Source organism: Micropterus salmoides, unplaced genomic scaffold (genome assembly GCF_014851395.1).
Source record: "Micropterus salmoides isolate LMB-PRFRI ecotype aquatic unplaced genomic scaffold, ASM1485139v1 Ms_hic_scaffold_2, whole genome shotgun sequence".
Classification (NCBI taxonomy): domain Eukaryota; kingdom Metazoa; phylum Chordata; class Actinopteri; order Centrarchiformes; family Centrarchidae; genus Micropterus; species Micropterus salmoides.
Window position 1 is genome coordinate 24211713 of NW_024041150.1, and position 18595 is coordinate 24230307.

The window sequence follows — 18595 nt, forward strand, 5'->3', positions numbered from 1 at the left end:
TGTTTTTCTGGCCCCACGCTGCAGTCGGACGTCTCGCTCGGTCTGGTCCAAGAGTGTTCGTGAGAGTCAGCTGTGACCGGCATGCTGAAATGACTGACAATTGACAAAACGCCAGCCACTATGCACTCCTCCATTCGCTGTGTGAATAACCGAGCTTTAGAAGGCATGACTCGGCCAGGGTAATATATGCATTAAAACTCTTGCAAAGAAATCACAGGATCCACTAGCGTTGGGAACAGTGGGTTGCCATAGAAATTACAAGTGCTGAAGTTTTCCCCTTAGCAACAGTGGATTGAAAATAGACTGTATCTGTCCAGCAGGGGCACGGCTGTAGGCTAAGAGACTGGGTTTAAACTTGATTTGAATGTTTTGAGCGTCTTAGATTCCTGGTAAGGAGTAGGGATGTTAGACAATGATGTGTAGCAACTCAGTATGGGTTTTTTACTGAACGCTGTTTAAGACATCTTCCAACGTTGAGAGTTGATATTCAGCCTTTGTGTAAGCACCTCTCGTATAGTGCTCTTGTCCCTCAACTGCATCACTGGTTAAATTGGAATCACTGACATTTCTAGGCCAGCGATGTGGGCCATTTGTATTTGCAGCAAAGTCGCAACATCCATTTGTGAGACATCTGCCACCGCTGGCAGACGTGACCTAAACTGCTCATCCAAGGAAACAGTCACTTACAGAGTGGATTAAGTTGTGAGGCTGCAGTAAGGCTGCGGAAAGGCTCTTGTTAGATTCCATGTTTGACGTGCGTTGCCACCAGGTTGTTATTGTTCTGGTTTAGAGATCATTCATGCCCTTCCAAGGAAACTGTGTCAATGAAGGGAAAGAACTGGAAATATAGGCTTCAGTGCACAGACACAGACATTACATATTGGTGGCTTTGTAAAAATTTGAAGCAACTGAAATATCACACATTAGGCCAGTAAAATGGTTGAGTTTTGATTTCATTCTTTTACGGAGGTTGTAATATTTACAGTGATTGTTGTAATTCTTTTCATTATCAATGGATCGGCAGAGAAATTGATAATGAAAATGACCGAGAGTTGCAGCCACTAAGGTCTAAAAGTCTGAAAATGCAGACGCTTCAATGAATTCCTGGACGGCCTGAAGGACGTGTGCCTATTTCTGGCACCAGCCTTTTACCAGCCACACCACATAATCACTGAAATGCATCAACTGCTCGCCCTTGTAAGAGCTATTGATTTATTGCAACAACAATAAGTACCATCACAGGCTGAGATTCTGTGTCCCTCTTGTTAAAACAGATGCTTGCTTGGCGTCGCTCCTCCTATAAGCTAGTTCAGGGCAGCCACAGCAGAACCGACGAGGTAAAGGCAGGATTCAGTTCCCGCCACTGTTTACGCCTCAGCCATGTAATTTAGTTCCTCTTGGAAAAAGGTCTTTAGCTTAGTGAGCTAAAGAGTCTTAGCTTGCTCTGCCAAGGTTAAGAGCCTCTCAGGAAAACCTACAATATGAAATCTGCAATTAGTGTCCTTTGCTAATGACATGCTGAGTGTAAAGCATGGATTCTGACTTTTATGCATGCATTACACTCCTGGGGAAAACTGTGCACACGTGTGTCACTTATAGATTTTTCATGCAATGAAGCTTTTTATATCAGCATGATAAATTAGTAGTTGCTCGTTTGGAAGTATGAGGAACGTCTTTGGCAATAATTGGACACCATAAAAATAAAACTCGCTGCTGCTGCTGGACATTTTATCTTGGTTTGTACGAGCAGATGCTTTGCTTTACTCATTATCTATGCAAGGGAGTGGGATGGCAGGCCGCCCCAGCAAGAATTCATCCCAGCAGCAGAAGCAGCTGAAGAGGGCAGTCCAGAGCTCAGCCTGCCTCGCACCCTGTGATGGGAAGTTTCACACTGTCAGCCCACGGTCACGATCGGCTGGAGAACAGCAACTGCTCGCTTCTTTCCTGGACGGCCGCACTTGACAGACATCATCCTCTCTGATCTCAGATCAGAGCTCTCATGTAGCAGCTTCTCAGCGGCTGGCAGGCACTCAGCTACTCGGCAAGAGTGGAGAACATTTCTCTGGCACTAAATTCCTCCTTTGTCTCATAATCCACCTCCTGTTTTTATTTGTTGGGAGGAAGAAAAGCAGCCGGTAGTTTGTACATAATAGGAAATTTCATATGTGAGGACTGGGCTTTAGAGATATCCATGCGCTGACGGCCTGTGTGACAACCGTCTCCATCAGTTTCACATCTTCCGCCAGACGTAGCTCACTTAGGCTGCTTGGTGCACGTGGCGTGTGAAATTTCACCCTGCGAAATGTTGATGGGCAGTAACATTAAAAAGATCTCAGCCAGAGGGGAGCAGTAAACAAGTCGCCTGCAGGAAGCTGTCACTCAAGGTGACTCTCTTTGTGAGCACAGGCATCCGGTTTGACAAAATGTCAACACATAATTAGCTTTGTAATCAAAGCTGTGACATGTTATTAAATCCACACAAATGTATTTTCATTGTAAAGTGCAGAAAAACAAGCAGAAATGTCAAGGACCTTGTTTCTCGGGAGTGGAACTGTGATTAGTTCATTAGTAGCATCTAGATGTGGGTGCAGAGTTCTGCTTATGGACTGAAGTGTAAATATGCCATTTAAGAGCTTTGCCACTTCTGGGCCAGTTATTCCCACAAGTGATCGCTAACTTGTAATCGATGAATCTTGAGTGATGATTCCCCTTTCAGGCAGTGAAATGAAACACACCACCTTTTGGGACTATTTTCAGAGTGGGCACACTGATGCAGTATCTCCTTTAATAAAATAAAGTCACCCAAATGACCTTGTCTTTTAGGCTCAGAGCTTGATGAATTACTCTACTGGTTCAATTTCTGGAAGTGTGTAAGGCCAGCGTGCACAGGTATGTCATTACAAAAAGTTACAAACAATGGAAAATAGTAATTTTTCCCAGAAACATTTTGCAGCCCTTAATTCAAAATATTTAAAAAACACTTCCAAGTGTATTACAGATCTAAATATCCCTCTCTCACTCCATTTAATTACTAAGCATGTATGTTTCAGGCTGTTGTAATACCCCAGCTTGAATTCATGCCTTGCTCTCACCTTTTCTGTTCTTTATGTAGTAGCACCACTTTTTCAAAAACTGCAGAATTACACAGCCATGCCTTTTAGCCCAGAGTCATTTTAGTGCTGCTTGCAAGGTAATAACCACTTACAATGTATGATAGCCTCAGTGGAGTGGATATATTCTTGATAGCCAGCTAACATAAAGGCTCCTCTGTGTGTGGTTTGTGTGTTTTTGTGTGTGTGTGTTTTTTTTGTTTGTTTGTTTGTTTTTTTTTCCAGATTACCCAGGAGCAGTTTATCCTCGCATCCCAATCTCTGCACCTCCAGCGACCGGGCTGTGATGCCGTGTACCCGGTGGGCCTGTACGGCTGGAGGAAAAGATGCCTGTATTTCTTCCTCCTGCTGCTGCTGGTCACCATGATAGTTAACCTGGCCCTCACTGTCTGGATCATGAAGGTCATGAATTTCTCAGCGGTGAGTACAGCATGCCATCGTCCAAAATAACTTGTATTTAATAATGTTTAATAACTTCTAGTGAATTGAAGTGAGCCAACAGTTGTTCTACCCAGTTTATGAAAGACATGATGTTCTTCATAACTCCTGGAAAAAGCTCCAATAAAGGGCTGCAATTACTTTTTCAGCCCTTTATTGGAGCAACGTTATCATGTAAGTTCTTCATTATTTTTCAATTAAATGATTAACTGTTTTTGTCTATTAAATATAGGGCTGCAACTAACAATTATTTTCATTATCGATTAATCTGTCAGTTATTTCCTCGGTTAATTGATTAGTCGTTAGGTGCAGGAAATGGTGGAAAATGTTGATCAGTGTTTCCCGTCCTCAAATGTCTTGGGGTTTTTTTCCACAAAAAAACATCTGGAAATATTCACGTTTGAGAAGCTGGAATCAGAGAATTTGGATGTTTTTTTTTCTTTAAAAAAAAAAAAAAAAGAACTCCAAAGCAATTAATCGATTATCAAAATAACTGATAGTTTAGATTAGTTTACTATGAAACAAACGTTTGAGAGGCTGGAGCTTGTAATTGGCATTTTTGCTTCATATCAGTCAGCCAATTATCAAAATTGTGATTCATTTTTCAACACTTTTTTTTTTGTACAATTTTTAAAGAGACTTACTTATTACGGGGAAACTTAATGATCAGTTTGGTAATTCCTACTAAAGTCTTATAGACTTTACCAGACTTAACATTTATTAAAATGTAATCATAAGCTTAGAAATTTGGTAATGTACGTATTTGGCATTCAGTGCACAGCAGGACTTGATATCAAATGAAATGTTAATAGAGAAAAACAATCAGCCTTATACTGTGTTCTCAGAAAATATAAACAGAATGATGAAAATGAGGTAAAATTACAGACAACGTAGAGCATTTAGTCTCAATGCTGGGACATAAATAATGACAATGTCACTCTGTTACGTTGCATGGTGTTCTGTCTCAGAGATTAAGGGAGAGTTTGTCAACTAACTAGCGATTTTACTGTACTTCTTTCTTTTGACCTCAATATAAAGCCTTTAGTGTGAGAATTTTCATCATGCAGGCCCATTTGAAATGTGGCACCATCTCTCCTGCTGTGTGCTTTTGTCTTATCTGGATTTGATAAAGAATTAGAAAAGACTTGGCAGCGGAACCGGCTGACACGAAATGTGTTAATCTCATACGAAAACCAACCAGGCACATAAGGGGAGCACCTGTGACATTTCCAGGGACAATGCACACAATTTACCATTTTGTCAACAAACCTGCGATGGCAGCATCCCCCCTCTGTGACGGATGTGTCCCCTGACTATTGCTATCACTCCTCTATACTCCTTTGCCTCCCATCAGTCTGTGTCATGAGTAAAAGACCTTATCAGGGCTGTTGATGTCGCTCCAGAAAATGTGCTTCGCTGCTCCCCATCTCTCAGGACTCAATAAGAAAGCACGTGCCAAGCTACACCCCGTTGTATTGGTATTAGTCAGTTTTGATGGCATGAGAGCATTGTTTCCTAGTTCAAAGCTTGCCACTAAAAAAAGCTGAAGTTGAAGCTACAGCGTTTGAGATACACCAACCATTAACTCCTGATTATTGGTCAAGCTTCACAAATGCTGGATCCTACACCTACCACACTGCAACTAATAGCATCTTTTGTTATGTTATTGTTAGACCCTCCCGGTCCGGTAAATTGCCTCTTTCACATCGTAATTTAACTAATTACGAGCAACCAAGTAGGGAAAAGTACGTTCATGTGAGCTTCCACCAAATAAGTCGGCATTATCTGGGATTTCTGACACAGATGATATCTGCTGGGTGAGAAGAACTACAGACTGGCAGTACATGCACCCAAATCAGAATTAATTTTAGTGCCACCACTGCTGGCATCAAAATAAAATCTTATATTAACACTATATAGCTATACATTGTTTGTGTGTAGCTGGTTTCACTTGGTAATGAACTTCTACAAATACATAGCACAACAGAAGTGGCTTATTTAGGCTACTTATCTGGTGTGGCTACAAGGTTAGCACAAGGGCTAACCTCCTTGGAATAATCAATGAACCCTCCCAAGTCAGAATAAGGGTTGTTATTCGTGATCGTCTCATTCTGCCAACATTGTGTGAATTATCAATTAATTAATTAAAAGTCCCCAGGGTTATTTTCTCAGACTTTAGAAAGTTCCTCCAGAGCCACAAAAGACGTAACACAACAGTTTTTTTACAGGCTGAATAGTAGCCCCCATAACCAGTAAACTGTGTCACATCAGTGAAGGTCCGCTTTAAATTCGTCTCTTTCATATGTATGGCTTTAAGAAAGACCTTTAAGAGAAATCTAAGTCATCAGAGTACAAATATATATAGTTGTCCTTTTAAAAATTTATGGAAATGTGTTTTTGAGAGATATTGCAAAAAGTAATCGTGACCACATACTTGTTTTTGGCAGCATTAATAAACATGGAATGCATATTAAGTGCTACCTCCACTGCTAATTCTCGCTGGTATGTGACTCATTCCTTCTTGACTTCATCACTGGTCTGAAAGATCTGTACTGGGTTGCACCAACTATGTGTAAGTTCAAACTTAGCCTAGTTTGAACGTAATTTCTAACTTAAGTTTTATGTGCTAACGTTTTAAGGGTTGCACCAGCTGAAATACGTCCAACGTAGACATAAGTTACAACTTAAATCTTACACCTAGTCCTTAATAGGTGTAAAGTCCTCCATAAAATAGTCAAGTGGTTGTCATGGTGCATCGTTTTGAAAGGTGGGGAGACTGGGATCAGGAGGAGCAAATTATACCGGGCTCTTCTGCGTAACCGAGCGCACACAGCCTGGATCACAGCTCATTTCGGTTAATGAAGCAAAATGCAGATCACAGACTGGTTAAGTTATGAAGTTTATGAATTGAAAATGTAGCGAAATTAAGAGTAGATTACTAGCCCAAAGAAAATATTGGATTAAAGAGTAAAAATATAAATAATAAAGGAACGTGAAAAGGCAATGACTTATTTTTATTTATTTATTTTGGCAAATTTGCGTTACTTGTAACAAGTTACTCCCCACCCTGCTGCAGGTGCCCTCACTGCTGTCTTCAGGTAGGTTGTAATAACAGCAGCACAGAAGAAAAGTCTGTAATATTGAGGCACTTAGCTGCCTTCAGCAAACTCGTATTTTTTCTCCCTTAACTTTTCAGCATCTCCTTTTGCGTTGTCGGATGTTTTCTATAGGCCTAACTTACGCAATTTTTTTCCCGTGTTTCAACAGTTTAATTATGTCTGATGTGGAGTGATTGATTGACTAGCCACTCATAGTAAAGCTTCTCGCCTAGCCAACTCTGAAATCACCAGAGGAAGGGGGGGGGGGGCAAAACATAGATTTTGAAATATGAGGGGCATAATGGCTCCTACGCATATATAAGTTATAATACAATTTCATCTGCCCGTTATACTTTACCGTTCGTTACGGGCACCGTTAAATTACGTCTATGTTGTAGTTAACGGTTTTACCACTCGATGTCACTGAGACTAGCTGTAGATTAAGGTTTCATAGTTATCACCTAATCATAATTATTTCCTTGTATAGGTCCCTTTTTGTTGGTTTGTTGCTATTTTTAGCCGTTAGCCTCTTCAGTATTGCAAACGTTGAAAGAGTGAGAGACAAACAGATGACAAAACTGTAATAAACTCTGTTAGGAATAGTGCTGTTGACTGATTGGCTACGGGATGCATAAACGTCATTTTCTGCGACACTGTTTTGATTAGTATGGACTTTACGCCAGTGTAGCTAAGATGCACCTTACGTCTCGTTGGTGCAACCAAATTGTTTAGTGTGGACTTTGCACCCTAACTTAAGGTAGAACTTAAGTATTGCTGGTGCAACAGGCTGCTGGTCTGCACTGGATCAAAATGTAGCAGTAGACTTACACAGCCCACCTGCGAAAAGGTAGAGCCGCATCATCAGCAGCATGTCTGCCTGCTCGTTAAGCACAACGGGGTAACCTCGGGTGTTGTCTTTGTTTCTACACCTTTCTTCCAAACCTCCCTTCCAGCTGTCGTTTTTTTTCCACTTGAGAAACATCGTCTGTATCTGTTGGTTTCTGTCTTTCACTGGTGCTGAGGAACTCATCCCGGCCTTCAGTGCGTCACGACTGGACTGTTGTAACGCCCTCCTGTTTGTCCTGCCTCACACCTACTCGTCTGACTGACTTGCAGCTTGTACTGAACTCTTCACACCCACCACATTGCTTCTGCTTCGGCACAGTAGTGACTTTTAACGTCTAGCTGCTGACACACAAAGAGCTCCACGCAGCCCAACCCACCTCCTCCAGTCCTTTGTCCTCCTGTCTGTGCCCAGTCCTGGCTCTCTACCATGTATGATGGAGCTCTCCTCGCTGTACTCCACCTCTATAATTCAGTATCTGCATCCATTTGCGCTGCTAGCACTATGGACTCCTTCAGACACATTCCTCATGGACCATCTGTTCACACACATCTTCACGAAGCTGCTGTCAAACACTTTTAAAAAACCTTGTCCACATTGTACCGAATAATCTACCACCCAAATTAGGTTCTGTATAATATAAATGTGAGGTGAATAATATGTGGAAGTTTGCAGAATCATGCTTCATTTTTTTAAAAAGTGAGGGATCAATCTGAAATGTAAACGCAGGCTATTAGCTTTTAAAAGAAAGGCAGCCTGATTTAACAGGACCTTACGCGGGAAGGTTGAAAATTTGTGGTGACTTACTTGTTGGGTTTTTTAGTTACACATACACGCACTAAAGATGTGTAATTTTCCAGAAAGTTTCTAGTGCTCATTTTGTGAGAGATTTAAATATAATTTTTTATTATATACAATACAAGCGAAACATTTTTTTTTTTTTTTGTTAACAGTGGCTCAGTTCCATGAAGTGTCTCAGTGAGCCATTATTATAAAATAGCTCATGTAAATGGAATGCAGTCGTTTAAATGTTATCAATTACATGTTACACTTTTCCTGCTATGACGTGCCAAAACGTCTGCTGTGAGAAAGATGTACTGACGTTGTTCACGAGTGCAGAGTGCCAAAAAACACCTAGCAGAGTGAGCCAGGTTTCCAGACTACAATTTGGGGAAAACTCTGCTCATAAGTCATTAAAGGACCCCGCTAACGCAAGTTGTGTCCCATATGCTACAAATCAGAACTAGAAACCATGCTGCTGTTTTGTGTTTTTTTTTGTTTTTTTTTTTTACAAATTTGCATTTATTTTTCCTGCTGTCCAGGCAGCCATTGCCTTCCATTCATGTCTACAATATGAAAATAAAGTAGACTCTTAACACTTGCTTGAGTTGTGCAATTCATTGCAGTGAACTGAAGCCTGCATTAACTTTTGTCAGTTACATTAAAATTATGAGGTCATTCTCTGCATCCATCCATAATGAAAAGCAATGTTAGGAAACATTTGTCCAAAAATCTAAAACTACAGCCTGCATTCAGATATTTGTTGTTAAGGAACTAAAAGACTGAAAACATTCTGGTATAGTCCTTTTTAAGGCTGGCTTGCGCAAGGTGGATTTAATCAGGATTTTATCAACTCTTTCTTTCCCAATATCACTTCTGATACCCCACCTCGAGGTAGCACCACAAATGGAGTCGGCGGCCTGACAGAGCTAAAACAACTGACTGTGGAAACACTGAGATTTATGATGACATTGATGAGAAAACTGTTTAACGTGGATTGGCTCTGAAATCTAACTGACAGATGGAATCAGTGCATTCCTACATTTAGTCCCTTTTGTTTATATGCTCACTGCTTTTAGAGAGCTCTGGCCTCCATTATTATGCTATTGTGGGGAAAAAAAATTTTTAATTACTACAACTACTATCACCACCACTAATAACTATATTAATGTGTACATCAGCGCTAAGCCAACTCATGTAAATGTGAGTGACCGTCTTCTTTTGTCATTTTTATGAGTCTCCTCAACATTCACATCCGCAGCTGCCACATTAGCCTGGTTCTCCTCAGTCAGCCTCCCACTGCATGCAGCCTGTCACCCTGACACCACTGAGTGTCTGTGGCATTGTCACCTCCGGTGTCATGTCCTAACTTCTTCCCTGTCACTCAGCTCCGCTGCCTGTCGAACCGGCCCGTCTGGCAAGCATCAGATTTTGCTCTTCCCTAATGCAGTTCAGTGACAGCAGGATTCCATTTTTTTCATGCATTTGGGAAGCTATAATTTTATTGACTCAAACCAGGAAAATCGGCACTGCTCATCACAACATCACTGATGATCATGGTTGTATTTCAGGATGGAATGGGAAAACTTCAGTTGAATCAGGATGGGATTCGCCTGGAGGGAATCTCTGAGTTCCTCCTGCCTCTCTACGTGAATGAGATCCAGTCCAGAAGGGTAAGTTGCTCCCTTTGCTCTCTCCCCTCAAGAACTAAAGCTTTCCTTTTGATCAATACTCTGTAGCACTGATGAACTAGGAATAACTACCATCGACTGAAACGCACGTGAAAAGCTCTCCAAAGCAGCAGAGAAGCTGGTATTGATCTCCCAGTGTTGAGGAAGTTATGATCTATTCATTAACAACAAAGGCCAACTTCCCTCTGACTTGACAATTCTTTGATGTTACCTTATTTTTGTGCCTGGATGGGAGAGATTACACTCTTTCTCTCTCTCCTCCTCCTCCTCATTTCCTGTCATCCTCCAACAGTGCACTATCAGGGCCTCCCATCGGCAGGAGATGGGTAATAGGCTGCCTCTCGGCTCCTCTCAGGCCACATACAACCCTACAGGAGATTACAGACGATTACAGAGGGACCAGAGTCCCCCTGCTGGATTTCCAATCAAGCCCACACGATAAATTCCCCTCTTCCACTTCCTCCCTCCCGTTTCTCCTCTTTGATGTTTAGTAGATTAACCAACACAGCTCCAGTGCAAAGTTGATCCAAATTTCCTTCTCCCACACGAATAGCAGACGCTCAGTTGGATCATCCCCTTTTTCAGTGATTAGGCATGGTGCACAAAGTAATTTCAAGCACTGGAAGCTGGGGTTCCATGCAAATTTGGTTTTTGAGGGCCGTCAATGGAGGAAGTGCCTCGATAGTGGGTACAATTTGCCACAGCAGATTGGGGAAACAACTTGAAATTGCCCACTCTCGCGCTTTGATGTTGTAGTCGCAGCTGAATGTTGATTCAAATATAACAGCGTTGCATTGTTAGAAATAGCAAACACCTCAAGGCCAGGCCGAACACTGGACAAAGCCAATATTTCTTTCCCTGTTGCAATACCACCTGCAGACATTTTTACTGTCTTGTTTTACAGACGTGCTGTGCAGTGGCCCCCTTATCTGCCGGCACCAGAGATATTTGCAGGACAAAAATCTCTGTGGGTCACTCGATATTTCTCACCTGAGGAAATATGTCAAGCACTGCGAGAGCGAGGATTATGGTTATCCAATGAGTTTACACCACAGTGCACAGTGCTGTTCTTCTGTCAGATAACCAACATTGATCAATAAGCCATTACCACAAACAGCAGTGACCTCTGTAGTGCACCACATATATCTTAAAGTTAAATATACTGTGATTATTTTTTATGTGTTCCCAGAGCCCAAGCTGCTGTCGAACTTTAGGATTACTTCTCATGGATCAATCAGTGCTTCGAGTCTTCATCAATGAAGCTATAATCTGTGAATACCAAGTGGAAATGGCTCCCTCAGTGTTTTTGGCAGGAACTCGGATAGCTGGCAGCAAATTACAGGCTAAGTAGCCCCTTAAGTCAGCGCTCTCAGTAGCATGTTGTGAAATGAGAGCCGGTAACTTTGCACATACAAAAAAACTCACATACAACAAATGTATTCTGTGGAGTTTTGCAGATACTATAACAGAGTGTAAAAATAAGGAGTTTGTTTTCCGTCCTGCAGGCCACACTTTATCTGCACAGGCATTCTGTTCTTATGACGCATATAATCTATTTGCTGTCATAATTCTGTATTACAGATCAATTTTGTATTGATATTTGGCAATAATGTTGTATTTTCAACTCAATACAACTTTATCGCCGCAAGGGGCGGTTGTGTGCAGCATTTCACCACCCACGTCAACAAACATACACAATAAAAAGGCAGGGTAGCAAAAGACACAAAGCCAAAAACAATCCAAGGCTTTAAGCTTGAAAACAATGTGACACATGTAATAAATACATAATAAATGTAAATATCCCAAAATTTAAAAAACAACAAAGTAATAAAGTCAAATGGTGAAATCCTGTTATATTAATGTCCAAATTTTTGATTCTGACCTCATTATAATTGTATTTAAAACAAATTTCCCTTCATATGTCTTAGTTGTTGTCATGATCATGGAGCATTACTTGAAATTTTTCTATACTATTGGCAATACAATACCCACGTTTAATAACCAATTATACCCAAATTATACTTGATATTGATACTTAATGATGCCCTAATCAAGAAAATGTATAATAACAATGGATCAAATTACTATATGTATGTGAAAGGGGTCGCTTGTTGTGACGAACCCAGTTCCCCTCAACCCTACAGAGGTTTAGCATATTTGAGCTCATTGTTTGGTTTTACAGCCCACACCTTTTACAGCTTTGGTTCATCACCCTCATTGGCTTTGTTTCCAGCAGCCGCATCAGGAAGCTGTTTTCAGGCAAAACACTGGACAAATCCCCCTGCACGCTGGAGACCCAAGCTATCAACTAGCTGGTAAACATAATTGGACATTTAGCAGCTAAAGAGCCAGATATTTCCCTCAGGACTTGGTCAGGACCAAAATAAGAGGAGTGAACAATTGATTTACAATTGCCAAGTGGCCAGAAACAGGACTCCAAATGAATGTTGCTCTGTATCTGCTGGATATGTAAATACACTGTTATAAGTTATCCCATATACATTTAATAAGGTAATAACATGTCAACATTGTGTTGCAGCAAGTGGTTAAAAAACCCCAACTAATAGTGGTTTAACTAACATGTTTTTCTATTTTCCCATTTTCCATTAAACTCCAGTGAGCATCATTGTTTAATGCTGTCGTAACACAAAGTTGCTGTATAACAGCTTTAATTAAATAAAATACAATCTAAAATGAGCAAAATTATTTATTTATTCATATATTTACTATCTGAATATCTTTTCATACATTTTCTGTGTGCGTGGCATGGAGGGGCTAAAACTGCAAACTGCATTTCATTATGGAAAATCCTATTGTATCAAAAACCCTGAATCCTTGAAATCTGACTAAGAATCAAACTGTCAGTTTTTAGCACTGAACGATTTTTGATGCCACAGACCTAATCATTATACACTGTAAGGATATCAAAAACAAACAAACATCAGAATATGGTTATAAATGATATGCCAGCACTAGCATGTATTATACAGACTATTCACAGGGTTATATCATTTGTGGCACACTGTATTGTCCAGATTATGGTGGCAAAGTGCAGGCTCCATTGCCTTTAGTATTGACGCCTGCTGTGCATCGCAGTGCGCAAATCCAGGCGCCGACAAGTGCCTCTCCAAGCAGCTGATTTGGTAACCGTGTGCCAAATGAAATTGCAAGTGCGGAGTTGATTTGAAATACTTTATTAGAGCCCCATTGTTGCCTTCACATCTGAAATGAAGGGCATTGTGTGGCAAGTGTATATTACAGACACTCAATATTATGATCGTTTTAATATGTGTGACTAATGTTGGCCTCTTTCTGCAGAAGCTTTCAGTTATACCTGTGCTGAGCTGACTGTCAAACCTGACGGGCAGATGGAGAGATGGAATATTCTGTATATTATTTTTTCCTCGCCCTGTGGGCTTCCCCTATGCATGTCTGTCTATCCATCCATTCGCCTGTCAGCTTTTACAGCTGGTACAGTGCAAAACATTTGAATTATATGGCAAAAAGATTCCACATGACGACCTTTTGATATCAAAACTCTGAAATCCAGTTTTTTACACTAGACCTGTGAAAGCCACAATGTTGCTATAATTTCAGGCATGTGAAATCAGTTCGTCACTTGAAATTTCACCCATCTGAAAGCAACAGTGTGGCTGTAATTTCAGGTTTAAAATCTGCGACCTACTTGAAATTTCACTTCTCAGAGAAACATTGCATTCATAACTTTAAGTGTTTGTGAAACCAAATGTCTAGGTAGCCATTTCTTACCGCTTTCCACTTTTCCGTAAACTGGGTGGATCAAAAAATGCTTGTTCAAAGACAAATATGTTGTCTGTGAGCGTTCAGTGTGGCTGTTGGCAGAACATTTTGGTTTCTGGCAAACTGTAAAACTGTTAGCTTCAGATGTTAGGTTTCTATCCAACTTCATGTGTTACTACTCTGCTAATGTTATAGAAAGTTTTATCTGAGTGTTTTTACCAGAACCACTAAGTGTATTTATATATAATTGTTACGACTATGCTTCTGTTTTGGTCAAGAGTTAAATGTAAGATAAATGATTCAATACACAATATTTCTTTTTACAAAAGCCAATTTCAAATATTGAGCTAATGCATTGTTCTGATTTCTGGTAGATTTTCTGCAAACACTAGAAAGGAATGCACAAAGAAGACAAGTCTTGGGTTTAGTTATTTGTCTTGAAATAGCTCCTGTTTTTCACATGCATTAGGGTAATCATGTCTGCTGCAGCTTAAGGACAACAGAGGTCAAATTAGATTTGATGAGCAGCAGTGATCTGTCTTGAGTGGTCAGTCCACTCAGATTTGTAGTTTTTAGTGTTTTGTAAATGGATGTATTCCAGTGAATTTCAATCATGGACCGCTGAGATGCAGTCATTTTATTTATGTTAAGAACTACAAGAGCTGATTTCACTGATTAGTTCCTCCTCTCTTCTTGAATGTGTTCAGAGAAGCAAATCAGCTGCGAGCTGGAGTGTTTAGCCTGCAGCCTTGGCTCTTGATTCAAATGCACATGGTTAAAGCCCACTGATGCAAACAGTAGGAGGACATAAAGGGAGGCAGAAGACCGGGGATGTGCAATAGCTATGATTTCTGCACATCTAAGTCTCCATTTCTATGGCAAAATGCCTGGATTTCAGTGACCAGCTTCAGCTTCTAGGAACATTGCTGACTTTCACACCATTACGACGATACTACAGAGGTCGTATTTGACCTTTTAAAAAAATAAATAAATAAAAAATAAAAACAACGTATAAAAGCCTCCCTAAATAATAAAGAATCCTTGCAAATTATAATAAAGCCTGTGATGAACACAAGGTGTAAATTGTCATAAATAGGCATTGTTTTAATAGAAGATTAGGGCCACGTGATTATCTTTAACATTTAACTCTTTAATGTTAATGTCTTAAATTGCATATTTTCTTTGAATTCTTTAAATTAACTCTCCGTCTCACTCTGAAAAGCAATGTGTGTTAGGCAACACAGTGCCCAGATACAGTTTATCAAATCTCTGCTGTTCAGCCTGCTGGCTCTCGTTATTGTCTCTGGGGACCCTGACTGATCTATAAATAGCATCTGATGCAGGTGCATCTTTATTGGGGTGAAACTTCCCTCACAGAGTCTCTCCTACTTGCATTGGAGATGGATGGCAACGATTTTAAGCACCAGTTCTGAATTCAAGTCTGCAGATGAGGGCTGAAGCCATCCATTTGTTTAACTCGCGCAGTTTAAAATCAGAGCTTTTTGGACCAGACTGCAGCAGCTTGAGTGCCTCAGTGATCTGAACATCCTTCAAACTGAGTTTTTTAAAACCAATTTAATTTGGCTAACAGTGTTACACTGAAATACAGGGCCCTGTTAATATGAAAAATATTAAAAATTGCCTGCAAACATGTTCCAAAACAGCCTGTACCTTGCATGCAAAGAGATTGCCTGCAAGGTTTGGAATGAGGAAATTAAGACTTATTAAGCGTACCGTTTCAACTTGTGACATGTTTTCTTCATTATATTTACTTGTTCAGCTTAGCATGCAAATGTGCTTCTAGGCACAACAATCAAATATAATTAACATTTAAATATAAGTATGGAAAAATTTAGTTAGGATTACAGTTAAACCCTGAGCTCTTTATCTATTAAATGCCTGCATTTTATTTTACACTCAGGGAAAGCTAGCGTCATCATATGAGGTCGCTTTCTTTTTTAACGAAGCAGTGTGCTGTGCTCTTGGCTTACGGCTGTGATGTTGTTCATTGTATGCAGGGTAGCATCCTTTTGCCTTAAAGCAGCCATGGTAATTTTTCAGTCTGACGGGGCCCACTGCACCTACAACAGGCTCCATTTATGTGCACTGAGTTGATGGCATTCACTCTGATCTGCACTTGACCTTCCTCAACAGGCGCGGTGACTTAAAAAGCCTTTTATGTGATCCCAAAGAAGTGTTGAGAGCAACAGCGTCTGCATCATGGCCCCTCAGGAAACAGTTAAGACCTAAAAACTCTAAACGGATACTTCAAATCGAGAACTCAGATTTCTTCATGATGAGCATTTTATATTGGGAAGGAGCAGGCAGGGAATGAAAATGAACCGAATGACCTCTGCAAAAGAGACACACACACACACACACACACAAAAACTTGAGATAATCTGCCGCAATTTGAAGCCTCTTTCGGGAGAGCATGAAGTTAATCAAAGCTGGTAGACTGCATCGCGGCATAAATATTGGCCCAAATGTGAAACTAGAATACTAACAAATGTCACTTGTACTTACAAATGATATAACAGAAACTATTAACCTGGTCTGAACTTGGGGAGATATAAAGGGGGCCAGGTGTTGAACTGTGTGCACCATCAGTGGATTTGCTTGCGGAGGCAAAGTAAACTTGTTTGGCGCTTTCGTGTACAGTTTAACTTTAGTGGACAGACAAATGCAAACTGACCGACGGTGCTGACCTTTTGGGGGATAAAAAAACAGACTCGAGTTGGAAATGGAGAAAGCCATCTCCATAAAACATGGGTTGCAGTCAGTCGTGAGACAGGAGTGGGATGTGCAAATACGTTCCCTTCAGTGAACCGTGTTAAAGCTGCACTAAATACTTTTATATTAACTATGAGTCAAATGACTGTAGTGAAAGGTGTCGCTCATGGTGATGAACCCACATAAAATTGTTACCCGACTGTGCAGTTCCCCTCTGTTCTGCAGGGCGTTTAAGAGTGTTAACGAGCTTATTACGGGGAAGTTTAGACATCTGTGGATGCAAAATCTTTCTGCTGCCACTGGACTTGGTTTTATTAGTCATTTTGATTCCATCTGGACTAAGTGGGACCAGTTTAAATATGACGGGCATCCTAAAAGGAACGGAACAAAAAAATTTGGAATTGTATTAACTTTATTGCTTTGAGCCTAAATTGATGGTTTTCCCAGCAAGACCCCGCAGAGCCTCCTGGCTCCGTAGTTCGTAGCCCTGTTCTAGACATTGCTGGTCCTGCTGGTGGTGGTTTTGTGTCTTGGACTAATTCATTCATTCCAGTTGGGACCACTGAAAGGCAGTGTGCAATACCAAAATCTACTCCCAGTCCACACAGAAACAATCTAATGTTAACCACTTAAATCCATGTCAACCTGGCTGCCTCACCTCATGCCTCCTTGGTCGTTCCTGTTCCATTTCTATCTCCCAACCCAGTTGTGTTTGGGTTGTTTAATGTCAGATCACTGGCAAATAAATAATTTTTCGGCAACAATTTCATCGTGTTGAAGCAGTTAGATTTCTGTCTGCTTACTGAGAATCGGTTAAGTACAGGTCACTGTGTTGCTCTGAATGAAGCTTGTCGTCCTGGTTTTAATTATTTTCAGCAGCCTAGGATTTCAAGTCAGGACTGGCTGTGATTCTCAGAGAGAATTTTAAATGTTCCCTGTACTCACTTGGAAACTTCTCCTCATTTAATGATAAATGGCAAAGCCCTGCTACTTTGTAGTGTTGATTTTAGGTGATTTTAACATGCTGCCCTCTGATTCCTCTTTTACTGTGGATTTTATAGACATTGTGCATTCTTTTAATCTTAGTCAGTTTAGGGCCCCATTCACTTATTCTTGATTAGTGTCGATCTCTGTGAGGCTAGCTTATGTGTGTCTGATTGTAAAGCTATTATTTGTCCCTGCTGCCACCTCCTGCTCCCACAGTTACCGTGTCCTCACTACAGACTCTGCTGACAGATATAATAAGGCCTTGACCACTGCATCTACACATAGCAATAACAAAAATCAAGGATGTCTACAGGAAAATTACTAAACTTAAACAATCCATCTAAGGTTGTACTTGACTACATAGCACCTGTAAAAACTCACAGCACGCCTTTGCAGGCAGAGAGGACATCTAAAAAGGACCATCTGATGATGTTATATCAAATTATGAAAGAACCAATGTCTAATGGAAATCAGTAAAAGAAGCCAGGTATTCTTGAATTATCTACATGAATGTAATGTTTGGTCTTGGTGTGCACCTTAAGTGTAACCAGAGAGATCATGATATCTGCCCTACAGACAGACTGCTGTATGCCTCCCACTTCTGCATATACTCATGAGCCCTTAGAGTATGGTGGGTTTACTGGGTACCCCGCAATACTGCATATGATAACACTAGTGTCATCACGTTGCTAAACGGCCATGTATAATCAGCGTATCATATTTTAAATGTATTCCCTGCGTCATGAACTGTTGAGCAGAATAATTTAGGAGGGTAAAACCGTCGCATAGAGTGTAAGCCTTTTCAGCATGCACACACTGACACATGTGTGCCATCATTCAAATGTCAAACAGCCATAAACTTGCAAAATGCAAAACTGTCAGAAAGCCGAACATGTCCAGAGTTAATGTGTCTGCAGTGACGAAAGGATACACCTACGCCTGTCATGATGGAAAGACATTTTCAGCTCACCCACCCTACTGTACCCTTTCTCCTCAAACTCTACCTACGCTTCGTTACTCATCTTTGGATAATTTAGTTTTAATTTGTTCTGTTTTAGTCATAATGTAGTTGAATTTAGTGGTTTATATCAAGGAAACATTCACTTTGAAAGGCTTTTTTTTCAGTATAACCTGCCTTGCATTGACAGTTATAGT

General features: G+C 40.6%; 1 protein-coding gene across 3 annotated transcripts in view; it reads left to right on the top strand.

The window, feature by feature from the left end:
• LOC119912576 (zeta-sarcoglycan-like) overlaps positions 1 to 18595 on the top strand; it is a 40263-nt gene that overhangs the window by 5360 nt on the left and 16308 nt on the right. The window contains exons 2-4 of one of the 3 annotated variants that reach the window (XM_038731829.1): positions 2824 to 2889; positions 3336 to 3530; positions 9842 to 9943. In XM_038731829.1, the coding sequence (XP_038587757.1) occupies positions 3474 to 3530; positions 9842 to 9943 (159 nt within the window). In that variant the 5' untranslated portion in view covers positions 2824 to 2889; positions 3336 to 3473. The remainder of the gene's footprint in view (positions 1 to 2823; positions 2890 to 3335; positions 3531 to 9841; positions 9944 to 18595) is intronic. The other 2 variants (XM_038731827.1, XM_038731828.1) reach the window with 2 other exon arrangements.